Source organism: Mesoplodon bidens (assembly GCF_964165515.1).
Source record: "Mesoplodon bidens genome assembly, chromosome: 6".
NCBI classification, from domain to species: Eukaryota; Metazoa; Chordata; class Mammalia; order Artiodactyla; family Ziphiidae; genus Mesoplodon; species Mesoplodon bidens.
Window position 1 is genome coordinate 109846641 of NC_138162.1, and position 22446 is coordinate 109869086.

At 38.0% G+C, this 22446-nt stretch overlaps 1 protein-coding gene across 1 annotated transcript in view; it reads right to left on the reverse strand.

The window, feature by feature from the left end:
* Positions 1-22446, reverse strand: part of KIF13B (kinesin family member 13B) — a 188114-nt gene that overhangs the window by 152463 nt on the left and 13205 nt on the right. The window contains exon 2 of the mRNA XM_081237002.1: positions 16252-16345. Coding sequence (XP_081093128.1) covers positions 16252-16345 — 94 coding nt within the window. The remainder of the gene's footprint in view (positions 1-16251; positions 16346-22446) is intronic.

Sequence of the window (22446 nt, forward strand, 5' to 3'; positions counted from 1 at the left end):
AACCCACTCTATGGAGAACAGACCTATCCTGGGAGTCTTATGCCCAGAGGAGCTCCTTCTTGAAAGGCAGAGCGAAGACCAAGACAGCCATCAGAACTAGCTCTCCTCAGGCAGTGGAAACTGTAGGCCAAAGCCCCTCCAATAATCAGTTAAACGATGGTTTAACTATAGTTAAAATTACGTCTAATCTTATCTTCTCTGAATATACTCTTGCAAGACCTTCAGAGCCTCTCCCAGTTCTACACCATTTTATGAGACATATGCTAAGGACTTTCCACTCTCTTCTTAGGGCAACAGGACAATATACATGATGTTTTTCAATCTAAAAGTACTGCTTGAGCACCTGTAAGCCTAACCCTCTGCTAGATCCTAACATATACAGATACTCTATACCTATGAATCCTTTGAACTATAAGGATAATTAGTTAGGATCCAATTCCTAACCCAAAGGGATCTAAAAAACAGTTGGAGAGACAAGACAGGTATTTGCAACTAGAGAATAAAGAGATGCGTGTGTCCTGGCTACACATACTGTTCTTCTACCTGGACGGCTGCCCAACCAAACTGGTCCAGGAATCCCCCACGCTCATTATGGCTGCTGGAATCTCTCTCCGTCCTGCCTACCTACCTGCCTTTCTATCTCACCAAGCAAAAGCAAAACAGTTCCTCTTCTCTACCCACACCTTGCTTTAACTGTTCTATGACTCCAGTGATGTAAGGTGAGGACTCTATCATGATGAGACAGAGTGAGCTGAAGCGGAGAGAGGAAGCAAAAAAGGTTCCCTCCTTGCTTTCGGGGTGGGAGGTTGGGGGGAGGTAAGGGGTGGATGGACAGAAAGACAAGACTGGGAGAGGGAGAGCCTTCAAGAACCTGTGGCACAACATCTGCTTTGCCAGGTTGTCCGCCCACAAAGGGAAGCAGGTAGGATTATTTCATCCCCCTCTCGCCTCCAAGGAACCCCAGTTTTCTTCTCTACAACTGCTCATTCTCTCACCCCTCTAGCATCTGAATCTTGTTTGAAAGTGCCCCCCACCAAAATCTCGAATCACACCAAAATTCCATCTCAGTTCTTCAAATCCTCTCCCCACTGTTTATGCAACAAACTCTCTCTACCAAGAGCAAGAGAACAATCAGAAAGGCTTAGAACCAGGGAATCCCTGGCCCCCCATCCCAAAAGGTAAAGGGTTAAATTTCTTGGCGTTCTAAGTTAGAACTCCAAGTTCACAGAATTATATGCCTAAATGTCTTAGTTAAATAATGTTATACACTTCAGAAATACCATGGATTCAATAAACTTTTGCAGGGACCTACTGTTGATTTACATGATATTGCTTACAAGGGAAAAAATGATTATGTTCTAAAATTTTGGTGAATACCTTAGACAATTCTGATTAACCTGGGCTAACACATTACCCTTTAGTATCAGAGATTCTCAAACTTTTTGGTATCAGGACTCCTTTACACTCTTAAACAACTAAGGACCCTAAAAAGCTTCTTTTTACATGGGTTATAGACTACAGAAGTTTTTTTTGAATTAGAAATTAAAGCTGAGAAACATATTTAAGTTTAAAATATGTTATTAATTCATTTAAAATAGCAAGATTTATTACATGTTAACATAAATAACATTTAAGAAAAATAACACTATTCTCAAAAATATTTATATTTATATAAATATAAATACATATTTACTGAAGAGTAGCATTGTTTTATATTTTTGCAAATCAATAATGTGTTACACTAAACACTTAATAATTTATAAAGTCATATCAGCAATTACAGAAGTCACATGGCTAAACTTAATAAACTAAAGAAAAATTGAGAACATACCATCTTCACAGTGCAGAAGTTAAGGGTTTCAAAAAGAAATGTGAGCCCCAAACCCAGGGCCAAGGTCAGGAAAGGACATGTTTTGTGACCGAAGCCGTTAAGGATCTACACCAAGGGTTGGATGGAAAGGTCCACAGGGACCAGGCAAATAACATAAATGAGGGTGTCCACCAGCTGGGGACCTGAAGAGCTCAGGACCTTGTCAAAGGAGGCAGAGAGCCCAGTGATGCCATATTTTCAGGTTGTTTAGGAAAAACTGCAAATCTGAATTTTCCTATGAAACCCCCATATTTTTAAACATTGAAACTACAGGCCAAACAAACATCTATGGGTAAATGTAGCCTACGGCACCCCAGTTTGCAACATCTACATATCACAAATTGTTTAATCTTCGGGAAATTCTTCCCAAGGAAATTTATCCTACAGTATAGTCCTAATATTAGATCACCAGGAAACAGCACACTTAAAATATCATCAATGAACAGTATTAGAACAGAAGGTTGTTGTCAAAACAAGAAAAGCAAAACAAAAGCTATGGTGCCAAGAGAGTAAACAAGAGACTGGATCCAGTGGACAAGAATCTCTCTTTCCAGAAAACCGCGCCCCATATGGTGGAGTGGATGGAAATGGCTCATCAGGCCCTACCATTGTCTTGAGAAATACTCTTCATCCCGGGACTTCCCTGGTGGTCCAGCGGTTAAGACTCCAAGCTCCCAATGCAGGGGGCCTGGGTATGATCCCTGGCCAGGTACCTAGATCCTGCATGCAGCAACTAAGACCCGACGCAGCCAAATAAATAAATAAATAAATGCTTAAAAAATAAAATAAAATAAAATCCAACTCCCAGACTCACAAATCACCTTTCCAACTACTAATTGGGGCAAATATGAGAACGGGGAGCTTTGGAGAACAAGCACTAACAGAACAGTTATAACCAATCAAGAGACATTTACAGAGCACGTTCTGCCTACAAAGCACTGGACGAGGCACGAAGAATAAGAGGTCCCGGATGTCAAGTAACCACAGTCTCAAAGGGGAGGGGGACTCAAAACACATACGATAAAGCTAAACAGTACAAGCATTAGAAAACAGGGAGGGGAGGGTGGAAGGGAGGGAGACGCAGGAGGGAGGGGATGTGGGAACAGATGTATATGTATGACTGATTCACTTTGTTGTAAAGCAGAGACTAATAAAAAAAATTAAAAATAAATTTAAAAAAAAAGAAAACAGGGAGGGATGAACACATAAAAGATGTCACCCAGGCAGTGACATTTCTTAATTAGTAGAAATAATAAAGGCTCCAAATTCAAAAGACAGACTACAGGAAGTAGGAGCAGGCTTGAAGGAAGGTTCCAGAAACCAGTCAGAAGGCTAAATATAAGGCAATTATGGTACTAACTTGGGTAACGTCAGAGAGAATAGAAAGGAATGTCAGGATAAAACTATTCACAAGAAAAATCGAGATTTGGCAGCTGACTAAATAAACATAGTACATCCTCTGTAATAAATTCACTTATTAACCCATCAACACAACGAATGACCCCATTTCTTCAACAACCAAGGAACCAATAAATTAAAAGACATATAACCCAATCACCATGGGTAGACCATATATGGATGCTCTTCAAAACAAACTCTGGGGAAAAAACTTCATGAAACAATTGGACATGTGAACACTGACTGAAACTTTGATGCTACTGTATAACTACTGTTAATTTTTAAGGTGTAATAATGGTATTTTGGTTATGTTAAAAATAATAAAGAATATTAAAATACTTGTGGGTAAAATGGGATTTACTTCAAAATAATGTGGGAAAAAGGAAAGAGTTGAAGATGTGGATAGGACGGTATTAGCCACGGGTGAATGGCTTTGAGGGCTGAGCAACAGGCAGCCTATTATACTATTCTGTCTACTTTGGCATATCTTTTTAATTCTCCATAACAAATAGTTTTTTTTAATTAAATGGCAAATACAAGTTCTACCTACTCCATGATCTTTTGTAAATTCTACTTGTTTTCCTAAAAGTGGAACAAAAGCAGTATTGATCTATTTCATTTATGGGTCAATACGTGAAGGTAAAGATTATTATTACTCTTAATTATTACCCATTCTAGAGAAGTTTTTATTTAATATAAGTATACATAAATTAGGTTTGATAAAAGTGAAACAAAAGTGAAATTCACCATCACACAAGGTAGTTCCTTAATGAATTCTAAGGAGGTAGGATAAAGGGCTCCAGAACTCTACACTATTAACTTGCAGAAGAAATCATTTTTCATTTTTAGCTAAATATCACTCTCGTAAGAAAATGCACAATGCTCAAAATTAAACAATAGAATCATTTCAAGTCTGAGCCTGCAAAAATCTAGCCTTACAAAGTCCACAAGAGAATAATCCAACTTTCCTTTCTACTTTTCTGTTTGGCTTTGTTTTTTGTGTTACTAGTATGTTTATAGATACTGTGTGCTAAAAATAATTTCACCACAATTTAATGGAACTAAGGATTAATAAAAAGATTATCCTAACTTTTAGCTTGGTACTTGGCAAAGGGTTGATGTTCAGCTGCTGAATGGATCAGAAAGATTCCTAAGATACTGTGATGCAACAACTTTTTGGGTGGAATGGTTTCTCAGGTCACATTTCCTCATAGAGAACTGCTACCTCCATCTTTTTGTGTGTGTGGGTTTTGGGTTAGTTTTTTTTTGGACGCGCCATGCGGCACGTGGGATCTTAGCTTCCCGACCAGGGATCAAACCTGTACCCCCTGAATTGGGAGCTGGGAGCGTGGAGTCTTAACCACTGGACCACCAGGGAAGTCCTGTTACCTCCATCTTTAAAACGTAAGTCTAGATCCGTATTCAACATTTTGTTTATATGAGCAACAACTCCTAAACTGGAGATTGAGACAAAGAGCCCTAAAAAAAAAAGTACTGCCAAACAAACAACAAAGACAAATTTTAAAAACATCAACAGTGGGACTTGGGAGTTGTACCTAAATTTTATTCGTAATTAGATGTCTTATCTAGTATATCATATGGTATCTGATAATTTTATGGTGAATCCAGAATTCTGGGGAAATTCAAAACATTTAATTCGTATTAGCTATAACTTAATCTAGTAACTAGTCACACATACACATAACCCTGCATCCTCATTATATCAAATGTTAGTATCCAAGCACTATTTCAATCACAGTGATAAAGACTCTCTTTTCTTGAATTAAGAAAAACAGCGTATTCCTTCTTATTGCTGTACCAATAAAAGCATAAACAAAATAGATACATACCCAATGACAATGCTAAGATTTCATAAATTCTACTAAAACAGTCTAATTTTGTTCAGACAGGTTTACTAATCAGCTATCAAACAGTTCATTTTAGCAACCTACTAGCTTTTGCTGGTAAAACTTTGAAAAATCTGTATTTATTGCCATTTGATTATGTGCTATTAACCATGAAATAACATGAATTCAACCATACATATTTTATTACCTTTTTAGCTTCTAAGAGTCTTCCCGATTCATTTTCCCAGCTACATTCAAAAGTAGTAAATGGTTTGTACACTCAATGGCCACAGTGCTTTTTAAAAAGACGGGGGGGAATCCTCTAAAATATCAGAGTACACAGGACACTGTTCTCCCCACTTTACTCTGACATAATCAGGGCAGACAGGCTCCCCGAGGAAGAGCCCCTTTATGAAATTAAAACATACCACATACTATTCTCCAAAGGAGTAAATTCTATTTGGGCAGAATTATTAGCCTCACTCAAGTCATTTCACAGCAGAGAGAACAAACAGATCTATTGTATATACCATAATTACACTCTGCATGACTTCCTTCAATTAAAATCTTTACTTAAAGTATCATCCATATAGCAGTACAGAAATTTTAAAAGTCATTATCTAATATGACCTAATGATGCCTTCTCCTAACAAGGAATTAGTCTGAAAATGACTTCATATATTTCAAAGCAATTATTGGCATTAGGTCCTCCCCTCAGCAGTATTACACAATACGTTTGCAAGAGAAATGTTTGTGCATGGGTCAACATCACTTAATTCTGCATCTATCTGATATATATATATTCTGCATCTATCTGATATATATATATTCTGCATATATTCATTCATCTACCAAGAATAGAGTACTCTGAACCTCCAAACAAGGACTGGATATACTTTGCTCATATTAGAACTCATTAATTACCTAATGATCTTGACTAAGATCTGATGTCTGGTAAACAATTAGAAGGAATAAAAAGAGTTTTAATGACCTTTCTGACAAGTGCTGGTTAAGATCAATATCTCAGACATTCTTTGCATTAGACTGGCAATTATAACCCTCACACTATCAATTTATTATTAGGTTAAACATAACCAAACAGTAAGGAGTGGAAAGCCCCTTAATTTTACAGGAAAACAAGAAAAATCTCTGCATATTTGTGTCATCTACAGCTAACTCCATCCATGTTGGAGAGTCTCTGCCACATGTACTAAAGAACAGGCCATTTCACAAAATATCACAGAAATCAGTGTTCAGGTTCATTATGATTTTGAAGTCTAACTCTCCAAATGTTTTCTACTTCAGAAAATTCTGGTCTTAAAAAAATCGTACACTTGGGGAATTCCCTGGTGATCCAGTGGTTGGGACTGAGTGCTTTCATTGCCGTGGGTGCGGGTTCGATCCCTGGTCAGGGAACTGGGATCCCACAGGACACACAGCCAAATAATAAGAGTAATAATAATAATAATAATAATAAAATCTTGGGGCTTCCCTGGTGGTGCAGTGGTTGAGAGTCCGCCTGCTGATGCAGGGGACACAGGTTCGTGGCCCCGTCCGGGAAGATCCCACACACCACGGAGCGGCTGGGCCCGTGAGCCATGGCCGTTGAGCCTGAGCGTCCGGAGCCTGTGCTCCGCAACGGGAGAGGCCACAACAGTGAGAGGCCCGTGTACCGCAAAAATAAATAAATAGATAGATAGATAAATAAATAAATAAAATCTTACACTTGGTGGGGCAGGGTAATAAAGAATTATAAGAGAACCTCTAAGTATATTAACCCTTGTAGTGTTAATTATATACATACATACACACACACACACACACACACACACACGCGATAGAAAACAGAGGGCTAAAGAAGAAAATGGATTAACTGACCAAGGGATTCTCAGTACAATTTATACTAAGAACTTCTTTCCATTTCAGGTTTCAGTTCTGTTGTTTAAAGCAGCACCTCTGAACAGGCATAGCTCACTGATCCACAGTCTCTCAGACTTGAAGGTACAGTAAAATAATTTTCACTGCAACGCTTGTTTGGAATTTACTGCAAACAATAGATGAGAAGGGAAAAAAAGCTTTTTTTTAATTTTGTTTTTTTAAGAGGAAAAAAGGAGGAACAGCGTATTTGATAAAATATGAACAATTAGCTTTCCGCCCCAACATAAACTTGTGATATTATTTTTGGCTTCTCTTAATATAATTTTTTTTGCCTTTAAAAATCAGGCATTAGGGACTTCCCTGGTGGTGCAGTGGTTAAGAATCCACCTGCCAGTGCAGGGGACATGGGTTTGATCCCTGCTCCGGGAAGATCCCACATGCCGCGGAGCAACTAAGCTCATGTGCCACAACTACTGAGCCTGAGCTCTAGAGCCCGTGAGCCACAACTACTGAGCCCACATGTCACAGTTACTGAAGCCCACGCGCCTAGAGCCCATGCTCTACAACAAAGAGAAGCCACCACAATGAGAAGCCTGCGTACCGCAACAAAGAGTAGCCCCCGCTCGCCGCAACTAGAGAAAGCCCACACGCAGCAACGAAGACCCAACACAGCCAAAAATAAATAAAATAAATAAATTTATTTTTTTAAAAAATCAGGAATTATACTTTAGTAGTCAGTCTTTTTTGAGTCACGTATCTCTCTGACCCTTTACTAGAAAAAGGCATTTGTGGAAACATAATATTGTGCAAACAATTTCCAAACACACATAGTGAAAATGTAAAGAAATAGAAAGATAACAAAACAAATTCTGGAAAAGTTGTTAACTGTGGTGGAGAAGAAAGGCATTAAAATTGGAGGCTGTTCACAATAGGCTTTAACTGTATTGGTAATGATTTATTAAACTGAGTGACAGGTGCATAAGTGTTTTATTCTTTAAACCTTTTTATACACTATATTTTTTTAAAGTTTGCTCAATTTTTTAAAACCCTACAAGAAGTACCACTCAATAGAAAAGTATACTAGAACCTGAGGTTCCAAATCAGTAGCCAAGAGCAGAATCTGGCCAAGACCTGTTTTGTTTGGACACCACAGTGTTTTATTTTGTTTTTTAATTGTAATCTGAATGCCTTCGGGCAGCGTATACACTCTCCAATTAGCCAGAGTCACCACCATTTTCCTTACAGTAAACGAGGGTTCTTTAAAAGCCAAAGAAACTGGAATCCTCATACACTGCTGGTGGAAATGTAAATCGCTGCAGCCGCTTTGGAAAACAGTCTGACAATTCCTCAAAATGTTAAGCACAGAGGTACCATATGACCCAGAAAGTCCACTCCTGGACATCTATCTAAGAGAAACAGAAGCATATGTCCACAGAAAGACCTGTATACAGATGTTCACAGCAGCATTATTCATAATAGCCAAAAAGTGGAAACAACCCAAATATCCATCAACTGATGAATGGATAAACAAAATAGAATATGATGAAATATTATTCCACCATAAAAAGGAATAAGTACCAATAAATGCTATAACACGGATGAACCTCAAAAACATTATGCTAAGTAAGAAGAAGCCAATCACAGAAGACCACAAATTGTATTTCATTTATATGAAATGTCCAGAATAGGTAAATCTCAAACCTAGAGACAGAACATAGATTAACAGTGTGATAAAGATGTCATAAAATTAAATAACTGTGCTGGTAAATATAATAGAAACCATTGAACTGCTCATTTTAAAGGTATGAATTATATGATATGCTTATTATATCTCAATAAAGTAGTTTAAAAATAAACCAAAGACATCCATTCAGTCTAACTTTGGCTCCCAAATTGTGGTCTGAGGACTCCTGAGGGTTTCCTAGAGCTTCTCAGTGGGTCTTGAGGTCAAAACTATTTTCATAAAATACTAAGACATTTGCCTTCTTCACTGCGTTGATATTTGCATTGATGGTGCAAAAACAACGGTGATAAAACTGCTGGCACTTTCGGCCCAGTGACGCCAAAGTATATTAGTTACTGATAGTCAATGCATTCTTTATCTCCGTACACGCACAGCAAAAACAAACACACAAACGTTACTGTATGAGTTGTGGGCCACACTAGTCACTCTTTTTAATAGAACAGCCTTTCTCCTGGAAAGGATTGTCAGTTCCTATCGGAAAATGCATTCCCATTTCCAAACTCACAGAAACGTAACTCTGCCACTCTCCATGAGAAATCACACCTCACTCCCTTTGAAAACATTTTAAGTATCTCAATTTTTTTTTTGGAGTTTATTAACTAATTTATTTATTTTTGCTGTGTTGGGTCTTCGTTTCTGTGCGAGGGCTTTCTCTAGTTGTGGCAAGCGGGGGCCACTCTTCATCGCGGTGCGCGGGCCTCTCACTATCGCGGCCTCTCTTGTTGCGGAGCACAGGCTCCAGACGCGCAGGCTCAGTAGTTGTGGCTCACGGGCCTAGTCGCTCCGCGGCACAAGGGATCCTCCCAGACCAGGGCTTGAACCCGCGTCCCCTGCATTAGCAGGCAGACTCTCAACCACTGCGCCACCAGGGAAGCCCCTAAGTATCTCAATTTTTTAGCCAGAGTGAGCAGCAAAGGCCTTACTGGTGGGTAGAGGAGGGGATGAGGCAAAAGGCAGAAGATAAAACTTAGCCTAAGAAACTATTTTGTCCTATCATGGTGACAAGCACTAGCATTAACATTTTATTATAAGATAAAATTTTAATGTTTTAAGACATAATTCAAACAAAATAAGGCTTAAAGATTTATTTAGCTATTTAAAAAGGGACTGTTCTGGGCTTCCCTAGTGGCGCAGTGGTTGAGAGTCCGCCTGCCGATGCAGGGGACACGGGTTCGTGCCCTGGTCCGGGAAGATCCCACATGCCGCAGAGCGGCTGGGCCCGTGAGCCATGGCCGCTGAGCCTGTGCGTCCGGAGCCTATGCTCCACAACGGGAGAGGCCACAACAGCGAGAGGCCCACGTACCGCAAAAAAAAAAAAAAAAAAAAAAGGGACTGTTCTACATCATGGTATTATTGTAACTAGTGATAAAAGGGATTTAAAGGGCTCCTAAATGTGAAGAATCACACACTGCGAATTACACTTGTAAAAATCTACTAAGAATAGATAATGAATTAGTCACTTACTAGCCCTAAAAGATGATATGTAAATATGGTGCTGAAGATTTGGGAAAGCCCATGGACCAGTCTAGAAAACTAAATTGGTTTAGTGCAAAAGGGTAATTCCAAAAAGACATTTAATGTACTACTAGTATAAGCAGTATGGCTCTGCAAGAGAAAACAAATAGATCAAATCTGTCAATGTGTATCTAGTACTATACATAGAAGAAAAAGACCGAACTGGTGGATACAAGTGTTTCAGTCCCTAGGGTGTTTGAGTAGAGTGCTGTGGAATAGGAAGAGTCTGTCCTTAATCTTCTCCATATTTAATAAAATGTCCCTTTGTTCTTACCCTATGTTCACAAGCAATGTTTTAACCTGGTTTCCCAAGTTGGTTGATACTACGGAGAAGCCCAGATGACAGAGATTAATATTTTGTTTACTGTAAACTTAAAATTAAGGGGCTATCTCTCTAACACATGGCATGTTAGTCCCTAAGAGCCCCACCAACTTTGGGCAAACTAGATAAAATAAAGTTTCTGACTTTGCAAAGCTGAAATTTTTCTAGAACTAGTTAATTTCTTGATAGGCATGTTTACTCAAGTACTGAATATATTTTGGTTTAAAAAAATTTTAGGGGGCTTCCCTGGTGGCTCAGTGGTTAAAAATCCGCCTGCCAATGCAGGGAACATGGGTTCGAGCCCTGGTCCAGAAAGATCCCACATGCCACAGAGCAGCTAAGCCCATGTGCCACAACTACCGAGCCTGTGCTCTAGACCCCGCGAGCCACAACTACTGAAGCCCGTGCACCTAGAGCCCATGATCCACAATGAGAAGCCATTTCAATGAGAGGGCCATGCACCGCAACGAAGAGTAGCCCCTGCTCGCCGCAACTGGAGAAAGCCCTCGCGCAGCAACGAAGACCCAACACGGTCAAAAATAATAAATAAACAAAATAAATTAAAAAAAAAATTTTACTTCCTTTATGAAGTTATAGCTCACAAACATACCATGGACTACAACTTGAATACAGGCCATAATAACAGTAAGAGTCAAAGTAATAGCTAACTTTTCTATAAGGTTAACTGTACACCAGCCACTGCCACTTTACATATTTTAACTCACTTAATCCTCATAACAACCTATAGGCAGGTACTATTATAATCTCCACTTTACTGAGGCAGAGGACAATTACGTAACTTGCTCCACAACTCACGTGTTAAGTAGCAGAGCTGAGATTCAGTCCAGGATGTCTGACTCCAAAGTCAGCATTTCTTAATCTCGTTAGCTACATACAATCAATTTTCTGAATTTTAAGCAACTTATTTTTCAAAACAGTTTTGAAATTCCACATATATAGCACAGCAAAAATGTTTCCCAAATTCCCGTGATTAAGCTGTTAAGCTGAAAATGCTCTTCCTCCTCATTTAACCATGACTTTTATTAGCTTTAATAAGCATAAGCATCAAACCATGAAATTTTCAGAAGTTAATGCAAAATTAATCAGAAAAATATACAAACTATTGTTATAAAATGTATACATGTTCACTTTCAAAGTATACTAACTTAGGTTGTAAGTATACATACAAAACTAGTCATAGTTTTAGATTAATAGGATTGGATACTATTCTAAAAACAAGGATATTGTAGCTTTTAAAGGAAAAACATTAATTTGAGCCTTTCTGACTACTGATTTAGACTGACCAAATCACTTTTTTTTATGTTAGTTTCAAATCCCTGGCTCTCTGCTCTTGGGGTGGCCAAAAGGTGCATTCGTTTTTTTCCGTAAGATGGCTCTAATAGCACTTGGTTGTCTTTAACTTCATTTGAAACAATTTTGTTAGATTGTATTGTGACAGCTGTCATTATCAGCGTGCATTTAAAAAAAGACATTAAAATTGGTGAATTTTTGTGTAGCCATTTTAATATTGCAGATGGAAGGAAAGCAGCAACATTTTTGGCATATTATACTTTATTATTTCAGAAAAGGTAAAAACACAACTGAAATGTCAAAAAAGATTTGTGCAGTGAATGGAGAAGGTGCTGTGACTGATCAAACGTGTCAAAAGTGGTTTGTAAGGATTCGTGCTGGAGAATCCTTGCTGGACGATGCTCTGTGGTCGGGTAGACCAGTTGAAGTTGACAGCGATCAAACTGAGACATTAATTGAGAACAATCAGCATTATACCATGCGGAAGGTAGCCGACATACTCAAAATATCCAAATCAAGTGTTGAAAATCATTCACACCATATTGGTTATGTTAATTGCTTTGATGTTTGGGTTCCACATAAGTTAAGCAAGAAAAACCTTCTTGACCGTACTTCCACATGCGATTCTCAACTTAAACGTACTGAAAACGTTCCGTTTTTAAAACAAATTGTGATGGGCGATGAAAGTGGATACTGTACAATAATGGGGAATGGAAGAGATTGTGGGGCAAGTGAAAAGAACCACCACCAACCGCATCAAAGGCCAGTCTTCATCCAAAGAAGGTGATGTTGTGTATATGGTGGGATTGGAAGGGAGTCCTCTATTACGAGTTCCTTCTGGAAAACCAAACGATTAATTCCAACAAGTACCGCTCCCAAGTAGACCAACTGAAAGCAGCACTCAATGAAAAGCGTCCAGAATTAGTCAACAGAAAACACGTCATCTTCCATCAGTATAACGCAAGACTGCATGTTTCTTTGATGACCAGGCAAAAACTGTTACAGCTTGGCTGGGAAGTTCTGATTCATCCACCGTATTCACCAGACATTGCACCTTCGGATTTCCATTTATTTCGGTCTTCACAAAATTCTCTTAGTGGAAAAAATGTCAATTCCCTGGAGGACTGTAAAAGGCACCTTGAACAGTTCTTTGCTCAAAAGGATAAAAAGTTTTGAGAAGATAGGAATATGAAGTTGCCTGAAAAATGGCAGAAGGTAGTGGAACAAAAGGGTGACTATGTTGTTCAATAAGGTTCTTGGTGAAAATGAAAAATATGTCTTTTATTTTTACTTAAAAACTGAAGGCACTTTTTGGCCAACCCAATACAAGTATACCTCCTATAAAACCATAACTTGTTGTAAGGATTAGTCATTCTACAAACTAGACGGTAATTAACCTTAACTTTGTAATTTGTGCTTTCCCTCCTTAATGGAGTCAACATATACCACTGAAGTGCTACGTCCCAAAATTTCTGTTTTCCCTTTTCACCTTGATATTACATTAAAAGAAAAAGTGCTTCTCATGAGGTGGTCTTCTGTCATACTAGTAATGTTCTTGCTTTTAATCTGGGCGCCAGTTACAGGACTGTTCAACTTATGAAAATTCATCAAGCTATATATACTTTTCTGTATGTATAGTATGTACTTCAACAAAGAGTTGTTTTTTAAGCAGCTGTGCTTCCTAACTTTATTTCACCAAAAGCCATTACATACCAACCTTATTGACAGTTGTCATTTCTAAAAGTTTTTTTTATCAGACAGTACTCTATAGCACTGAGTTAATATTCAATCTCTACTTTCAGCACACGTAAAAAAAGAGTCATCCAAGATACTCTATGGAACCAAAAAGTGCTATTTAATTCTTTCACAAATCCCTAAGATTTAAAGGTCTCTAAAGGAAAGAAAACATTTTTTAAAAAAGCTTCTATGTGCTCATTTTATTCTCACAATTACCTCATCAGGTAGACATTACACACTTGTGGATGGAGCCACAACAATACATCTCCCACCCCAAATGCTTTCCTGATTTGACACTAACTTTCCTCCACTCAAAGACGGATAGGTCTATGTTTCCTCTTCTTGAAACCGTGTAGAGCTTTATACCAGCCTTGAGCAAGAAAATGTGACAGAAATGACACTGTGTGACCTCCAAGGTTAGAATATCAAAGGCAATACTTCCACCTGGCTTTCTCGTGCTCTCAGGACGCTTGCCTTTGGAACCTGCCACCAGACTGTGAGTACGCGTTTTGCCCGCAGCCCCAGAGACATCTCCAGCCAACAGATGGCATCAACTGCCAGACCCAGGTAGGTGAGCCTTCGAGTCTTCCTGGTACGCCCCAGACAGCATGGAGCGGAGTAAGCCGTTCCCGCTGCACCCTGTCTGAACTCCTGACCCACAAAAACCAGGAAATAATACATGATTATTGTCGTTTTGAACCACTAAGCTTTTGAGGTAATTTGTTACACAGCAATAGAAAATGAAAACACTTTACAAATAAAAAACACAGGTAGGTAACCATGCCAGCAAGCGGCAGAGCCAGAATTTGAATCCGTCGGCCTGAATAAAAAGCTCACATTCTTTCTACCAGAGGGTATTGCCTCCAAGTTTGTTCAGAGTCGCCCACATTGCCAAAGAAAGCCATAGTCTTCAGATTGGAAGCTCTAAGAGCAATAAACAGCCCCCAAATTAATGTTTTCAATTAACACTCAGGACAATAGGTCATTCAGTCAGTAGGCTCAAAATCCCAGCACCTTTCTTGACACATCTATACTCTTCCCACCCTAATAATGGCATATCCCAGAGATGCTTAAGAAATATCTCTACATCAATAACAATAAACCTGAACATTTACAGAACACTTTCCAAAGCACTCTAACAATCACTGATTTGATTTCATAGAGGTGTGAGACAGGTAAGGCATGTATCATACAGATAAGGCTCAAAAATGTTAAAAATATATACTCCAATAAAAAATAATCTTTAAAAAATCAACTATGCTCCAATAAAAATTAATTTTAAAAAAAGTTAAAAATAACTAACTACAGGGGCTTCCCTGGTGGCACAGTGGTTGAGAGTCCGCCTGCCAGTGCAGGGGACACGGGTTCATGCCCCGGTCCAGGAAGATCCCACATGCCGCGGAGCGGCTGGGCCCGTGAGCCATGGCCGCTGAGCCTGAGCTCCGCAACGGGAGAGGCTACAACAGTGAGAGGCCCACGTACCACAAAAAAAAAAAACCTAACTACAATAACATAAGTAGGGATTCTATTTCAGATTTTCTGACTCCAAGGCCAGCACTCTCTTCAATGCAATTCAACTTGAAAGAACCTTTATGGAGTACCTTCCAGGTATATTTCCATATACAGCACTGCTCTACAAGTACTCTGAAGCACCTACTTTGTGCAAAGCATCATGGCGGGCACCATGTGTTCCTCCACTTCCAGGATCAGCACAAAAACATCTCTGATAGAGCTGATCTCTGCAAACAGCCCGTCTTTCCCCTATTCTCTACATTGCCATCCAACAGCTCTTCCGAATCCACCTCCTTAATCACAATAATTAAAAAACTGTCAAAGATGACATCCTACCCATAAAAATACAGGCCAAATCTCACCTGCTTTCAAGGTCTTCTGCAAACTGACTCCAACTTACGTGATTAAATTAATTTTCCCGCACTTGCTGGCAGAAACCAAATTAATCTCTTCCTTCCTCCCCACATTCATTTTCTTTACTTCTTGCCCTCTCTTTTGTTCATACTATCACCCAAATCCAGAACTGATGCTCAAGTATTCATCCCCAACCCCTGACAGAGAGTCCCTTCCCTCCAAGACCTTAAAATCTACTGTTAAGCTACAATTAATAATTCAAAACAATATATAGTAATTAAATTAGGTAGTACAGATTATAGCTCATGGGGCCTTAAAAGAGAGGAATCACTAAGGGCTGCAAGAATGTCTTCAGGAAGAAAATAGCACTTGAAATGGTCTCTAAGTGACAGATAGGATAAGAACTAGCAGAAGTAAAAACAACACACACTGAGGAACAACCTAAAAGCCTTCCCTTTTACCCGACTTCTTCCCATTCACATCTTATCTAAGCCTCCAGCCAGTACCACCTCCTCAAGAAGCCTTCCTCCGTTACTTCACAATCTAACCGACGCTCTCTTCTCGGACCTTCCAATACCATTACTGCCTACAACATGCATTCTGGCACTCAGTCATTCCATATTACAGACCTCGTCTATCTGGCAGCAATATGTCTCCACATAGTAAGCATTCAATATTTGTTCAACTGAACTCAGTTCAGCAGCCATTGTTGCTTTCCGCCATTTAAAAATCCAATGATCGTTAACACTGGTTCTTAACTTACCGGGCATCTCCTTTGGAAAGATTGGTATTTACAGGATTGAGAATAACCTTGTTTGCATCTACATCCACCACACATTTGGTATGCAAGTCAATTTCTGCAGATTAAAAAAAAAGAAAAAAAATTAGTCATTTTTGAAGTAATTTATGTCAGAAAAAGCTTTTGACAAAAAATCCAAAAATCATGATAAAAACACTCAACAAACTAGAAATAGAAGGGAACTTCCTCAAGCTGATAAAGGGCTTCTAAAATACCTGCGGCTAACCTCACACTTAACAGGAAAAGACTGAACGGCTTACCCTCTAGCATCAGAAATAAGACAAGGATGTTTACTACTGCAACTTCCATTGAAAACTGGACTAGAATTTCTGGTCAGGGCAGTTAGGCAAGAAAAACTAAGAAAAGGCATCCAGATTGGAAAGAAAAAATAAAACTACCTTTATTTGCACATTATATGATCTTATACATAGAAAATCTTAAAGAATCCACTAAAAACTCTAGAATAAACAACTTCTGCAAAGTTGTAGGATACAAGATCAACATACAAAAATCAGCTGTGTTTCTAGGCACCAGCAATGAAAATCCAGAAATGAAGTTAATAAAACAAGTTCATTTATAATAGCATCAAAAAGATTCAAATACTTAGGTATAAATTTACAGGAAGTACAAAATATATACACTGAAAATTCCAAGACATTGTTGAAAGAAATTAAACATTTAAAACAAATAGAAAAACAACTTATGTTCATGAATTGAAAGACTTAATTCTATTAGGATAGCAATACTCCTCCAATTGGTCTATAAAAATTCAAGGCAATCCCTATTAAAATCCAAGTTAACTTTTTTTCAAAAGTTAACAAGCTGATCCTAAAATCTATATGGAAATACACAAGATCTAGAACAGCCAAAAAATCTTGAAGAACAAAATGCAAAGACGACAACTCAACAATTTCAAACTTACTAAACAACTACAGTAACTGTGGTACTAATAGAAGGATAGAAGGATAGACATATAGATCAATGGAACAGAGAGTACAGAATTATACTCTCATATTTATGGCCAAGTGATTTTGACGACAGTGCCAAGAAATTCAATGGAGAAAGTATAGCCTTTTCAACAAATAGTGATGGGACAACCTCATCAAAATGAAAAATTTTGTTCTTCAAAGGACACCATCAAGAGAGTAAAAAGACAATCCACACCAAAAAACAAACAACCCAATCAAAAAATGGGCAGAAGACCTAAATAGACATTTCGCCAAAGAAGACATACAGATGGCCAAGAGGCAAATGAAAAGATGCTCAACATTGCTAATTATTAGAGCCACGCAAATCAAAACTACAATGAGATATTACCTCACACCAGTCAAAACGGCCATCATCAAAAAACCTACACACATGCTGGAGAGGGTGTGGAGAAAAGAGAACCCTCTTACACTGTTGGTGGGAAGGTAAATTGATACAGCCACTATGGACAGCAGTATGGAGGTTCCTTAAAAAAATTAAAAATAGGAGACTTCCTGACGGTCCAGTGGTTAAGACTCTGTGCTTCCACCACAGGGGGCGCAGGTTTGATTCCTGGTCAGGCAACTAAGATCCCACATGCCATGCAGTCAAAAAAAGAAAAAAAAAAGAAAAAACTAAAAATAGAGCTACCATATGATCCAGCAATCCCACTCCTGGGCATATATCTGGAGAAAAACGTGGTTCGAAAGGATACATGCACCCCAATGTTCACTGCAGCACTGTTTACAACAGCCAAGACATGGAAGCAACCTAAATGTCCGTCAACAGATGAATGCATAAATAAGATGTGGTACATATATATACTGGAATATTACTCAGCCATTAAAAAGAATGAGATAATGTCATTTGCAGCAACATGAATGGAGTTGAAGATTATCATAATAAGTGAAGTCAGACAGAAAAAGACAAATAGCACATGATATCTCTTATATGCAAATCTAAAAAATGATACAAATGAACTTATCTACGAAACAGAATCAGACTCACAGACTTAGAGAAAGAATTTATGGTTACCAGGGAGAAGGGTCGGGGGGAGGGATAGGTTAGGAGTTTGGGATTGACAAGTACAAACTGTTATATTTAAATCAGATAACCAACAAGGACCTACTGTAAAAAAAAAAAATACATTAATTTTTTTAAAAAGAGAAAAAAAAGAATTATTGGGGAAAAAAACAATCCACAAAATTGACAAAATATTTGTGAATCATGTATCAAATAAGGAACTTGCATCAGAAAATATAAAGAACTCCTACAACTCAATAATTTAAAAAAATTCAATTTTAAAATGGGCAAAGAACTTGAACAGACATCTCTCCAAAAAAGATACAGAAATGGCCAATGAGGACAAGAAAAGATGCTCAACATCATTAGACAATGGGGAAATGCAAGTCAAAACCACAATGAGATACCACTTCACACCCACTAGCATAACTCTAACCAAAAAGATAACAACTTAAACTAATATAATATTGTAAGTCAATTATATTTCAATTAAAAAAGAAAAAATAATAAAGTGTAAACTAGATGTCAAAAAAAAGACAGGTAAGTATAGGTGAGAACATGGAAAAATTAGAACCTTCATACATTACTGGTGAGAAAGTAAAATGGTGCAGTCACTTTGGAAAATAGTCTGGCAGTTCTTCAATGGTTAAACACAGAATTAGTATATGACCCAGAAATTCCCACTCCTAGGCATACACCCAAGAGAAACCTATGTCCATACAAAAGTTTGTACATGTATGTTCACAGCAGTATTATATGGCTACTCATAATAGCTAAAAAGTGGAAACAACCCAAATGTCCATCAACTAATGAATGGATAAATGTGGTATATCCATAAAATGGAACACTATTTGGCAATTAAAAGGAATAAGGTACTGACACATACTACAACATAGATGAAGCTTGTGCTAAGTAAAAGAAGCCAGTACAAAGGACCACATATTGTATGACTTTACTTATTTCTAATGTTCTGAACAGGCAAACAGAGACAGGAAAGAGACTAGTTATTGCCCAGAGCTGAGAAGTGACTGCTAGTGCGTATAGGTTTCTATTAGGGGTGATGAAGATGTACTAAAATTGTGCTGATTGTTTTCACAACTGCATGAGCACAATAAAACAACTGAATTGGGGACTTCCCTGGTGGGACAGTGGTTAAGAATCCGCCTGCCAATGCAGGAGACACGGGTTCCAGCCCGGGTCCGGGAAGATCTCACATGCCACGGAGCAACTAAGCCTGTGCGCCACAACTACTGAAGCCCATGTGCCACAACTACTGAAGTCCATGTGCCACAACTACTGAAGCCCACGTGCCTAGAGCCTGTGCTCCACAACAAAGAGAAGCCACCACAATGAGAAGCCCACGCACCGCAACAAAGAGTAGCCCCCGCTCTCGCAACTAGAGAAAGCCCACATGCAGCAACGAAGACCCAACACAGCCAATTAAATAAATAAATAAATTTATTTTTTTTTAAGTTTAAAAAATAAAAAACCACTGAATTGGTTGAATTATATCATACATGAACTATATCTCAATAAAGAGAAACATGGCCACATCATGTTTATGTTCTTATATTCTTCAAAATTTCTAACCCAAAGTATGAAACTGTTTCTGTTTGCCTTATCTGTATTACCCAAAGATATGCTCTAAGGAAAGAAACTGCACTACACTGGAGTCATTTTGTATTTCCCTAAGACCTTGGCCAAATGTCAATGTCAAACTCATTATAACTTTATAGAGTATCTGCACTGCCAGGAAAGATTATTTCTTTTTTGTTTCCTTTAACTTATATAATTGAGACAAATGCAAACAAAAACAAAAATTTCCCTCCCCGTGCCTACCACAACTCAACCTTTCTCACATCAGTTATTCTACATTTGTTCTCAAAGATATAATCTAGAAGTACCAAAAATTTAGTGGTCTTTCTTTTAGCCAATACATTTTTCAGGCAAAGAGAAACTGAAAACATCAGAGGTATGTTTTACCCAGGTGTGGAAGACTAACCTGGAAAGGGAGATATTTCACTGTGGTCAACTAGTATGAAAGCCTATTTCTAATACTTTGTGTTTAAATCCAGTCTATACTACCACAGAAATGCTGCAAGAAAGCCTCAGCCACAATGCAAAAACTTTTCAAACATGCATTTTTATTTCTGTCTTTCCTTAGGCCCAGAGCTCAAGAAAGTTTGCAAAGAGATATGGGAACATATGCATATATATAACTGATTCACTTTGTTATAAAGCAGAAACTAACACACCATTGTAAAGCAATTATACTCCAATAAAGATGTTAAAAAAATAAAAAAATAAAAATAGAAACACTTCACACCCTAAAAAAAAAAAAAAAGTTTGCAATCATCGTACTTTGTTAATACTACCCCTTAATGACCTCTGACCACATTGTATTGGCTGACCCTGTGCAGTCAAATCTATATTATACACAAATGCTTTATCAAGGCTCCAGAAATTGTACTGACTCAGAATCTCCATCTCACCACCCACCACAAAGTTAGATATTAGTTTCTTGCAAGAACCTTAGCTCTGAGCAAAGGAGCTGCACGTATAGTTCTGCACGCAGAAGTACTCATCTAGGATGCATGCCTACAAAGCCGTAAATCAAATATCTCCCCCGCCCCCACTAGAGTTTTACCTTCATTTCAGATGATCTGGAATTGAAAAAGGATTCAAACGTTTTCTTTCAATATTTGTAGGCTTTTTCCCTCTACTCTTCACAGCTCCTCCATCCTGCCCCTCATGACTTCATTAGAGACACTCTAATAGTTTGAAAGCATTAAATGGCGTGATTCAGGAACCAATCCCTGGAAAATCCTATATAATTCAAAGAATCACCTAATAACTAATATATCCAACCTAAACTCATTTTGTCCTGAAGAGTACAACACTTACAAATGTCCCTACATTTAACACCCAGTGGAGGTGGCCTTCAAAATATAAACTATCTTCACTTCTTTATTAGCTCAGTTTTTATTACCAAACAAAATTCCCACCCCAACGTTGTTAAAAGAAGGCTTTTCACAAGACTGTTTAGAATATGGGTGGAACATCTAGGACACACACTCAAGCAAATACAAGCAGTGAGATTTGAGGAGAGTTTAAGGGTCAGATATATGAAAAGCATTTTATCACCAAATGCCACCAATGCTTGAATGAAATTATACTGCTACAAAATTCTAAATATGACACTTTCTCCATGGAAAACATCTTGCTCTATACTGCTTAGAAAGCAAAGCTGTGATTAAATATTAACTGATTAAATAGCAATACCAAATTTAGGCCTTAAATTTAAGGCGAATTTAAAAAAGAAAAAAAAAATTTTAACACCTACCAAACATCCAAAACATAAACATCTTCCTCTTAGTTTGGAACAATACTTAGATTCAAAAGATAAATACCCAGCTGCTATGCACTCCCTTCGCAAAAACAGCATTAAAGTACACCCATGTTCATAGCAGTATTCACAACAGCTAAAAGGTGGAAGCAACCCAACTTTCCATCAATGGATGAACGGATAAACAGAATGTGGTACATATATTCGATGGAAGATTATTCAACCTTAAAAAAAGAATGAAATTCTGTGAAAACATGGATGAACCTTGAAGACATTATGCTAAGTAAAATGAACCAGTCCCAAAGGATAAGTTTTGTATGATTCCACTTATATGAGACACCTAGAGTAGTCAAACTCATAGAGATAAAAAGTATAATGGTAGTTGCCAGGGGCTGGGCTAAAGGAGTTAGTATCTCATGGGCATGGAGTTTCAGTTCTGCAATATAAAAAAGTTCTAGAGGTGGATGGTGGTGATGGTTGTACAACAATGTGAATGTACCTAATGCCACTGAGCTGTACCCTTGAAAATGGTTTAAGATGGTAAATTTTATGTTATATCTATCTTACCACAATAAAAAATAGCACTAAGTACTCATTATTATAATAAGTAACACATGGACAACAGTTTATTCTCAGTGAAGCCTAAAATTATGAGATTGGGATTTAATTAGTGCTATGTCTGAAAACCAATAAAAAACCAGAGTGATCTTTGAGTTAAATAGTGCTATAAGTTTAGGTCATGACAAATCAAGCTTTATAGCACTCAGAACCATGAATTCTTTGATGTATTCACGAGTCCTTTAAAAAAGAAAGAGAGGGACTTC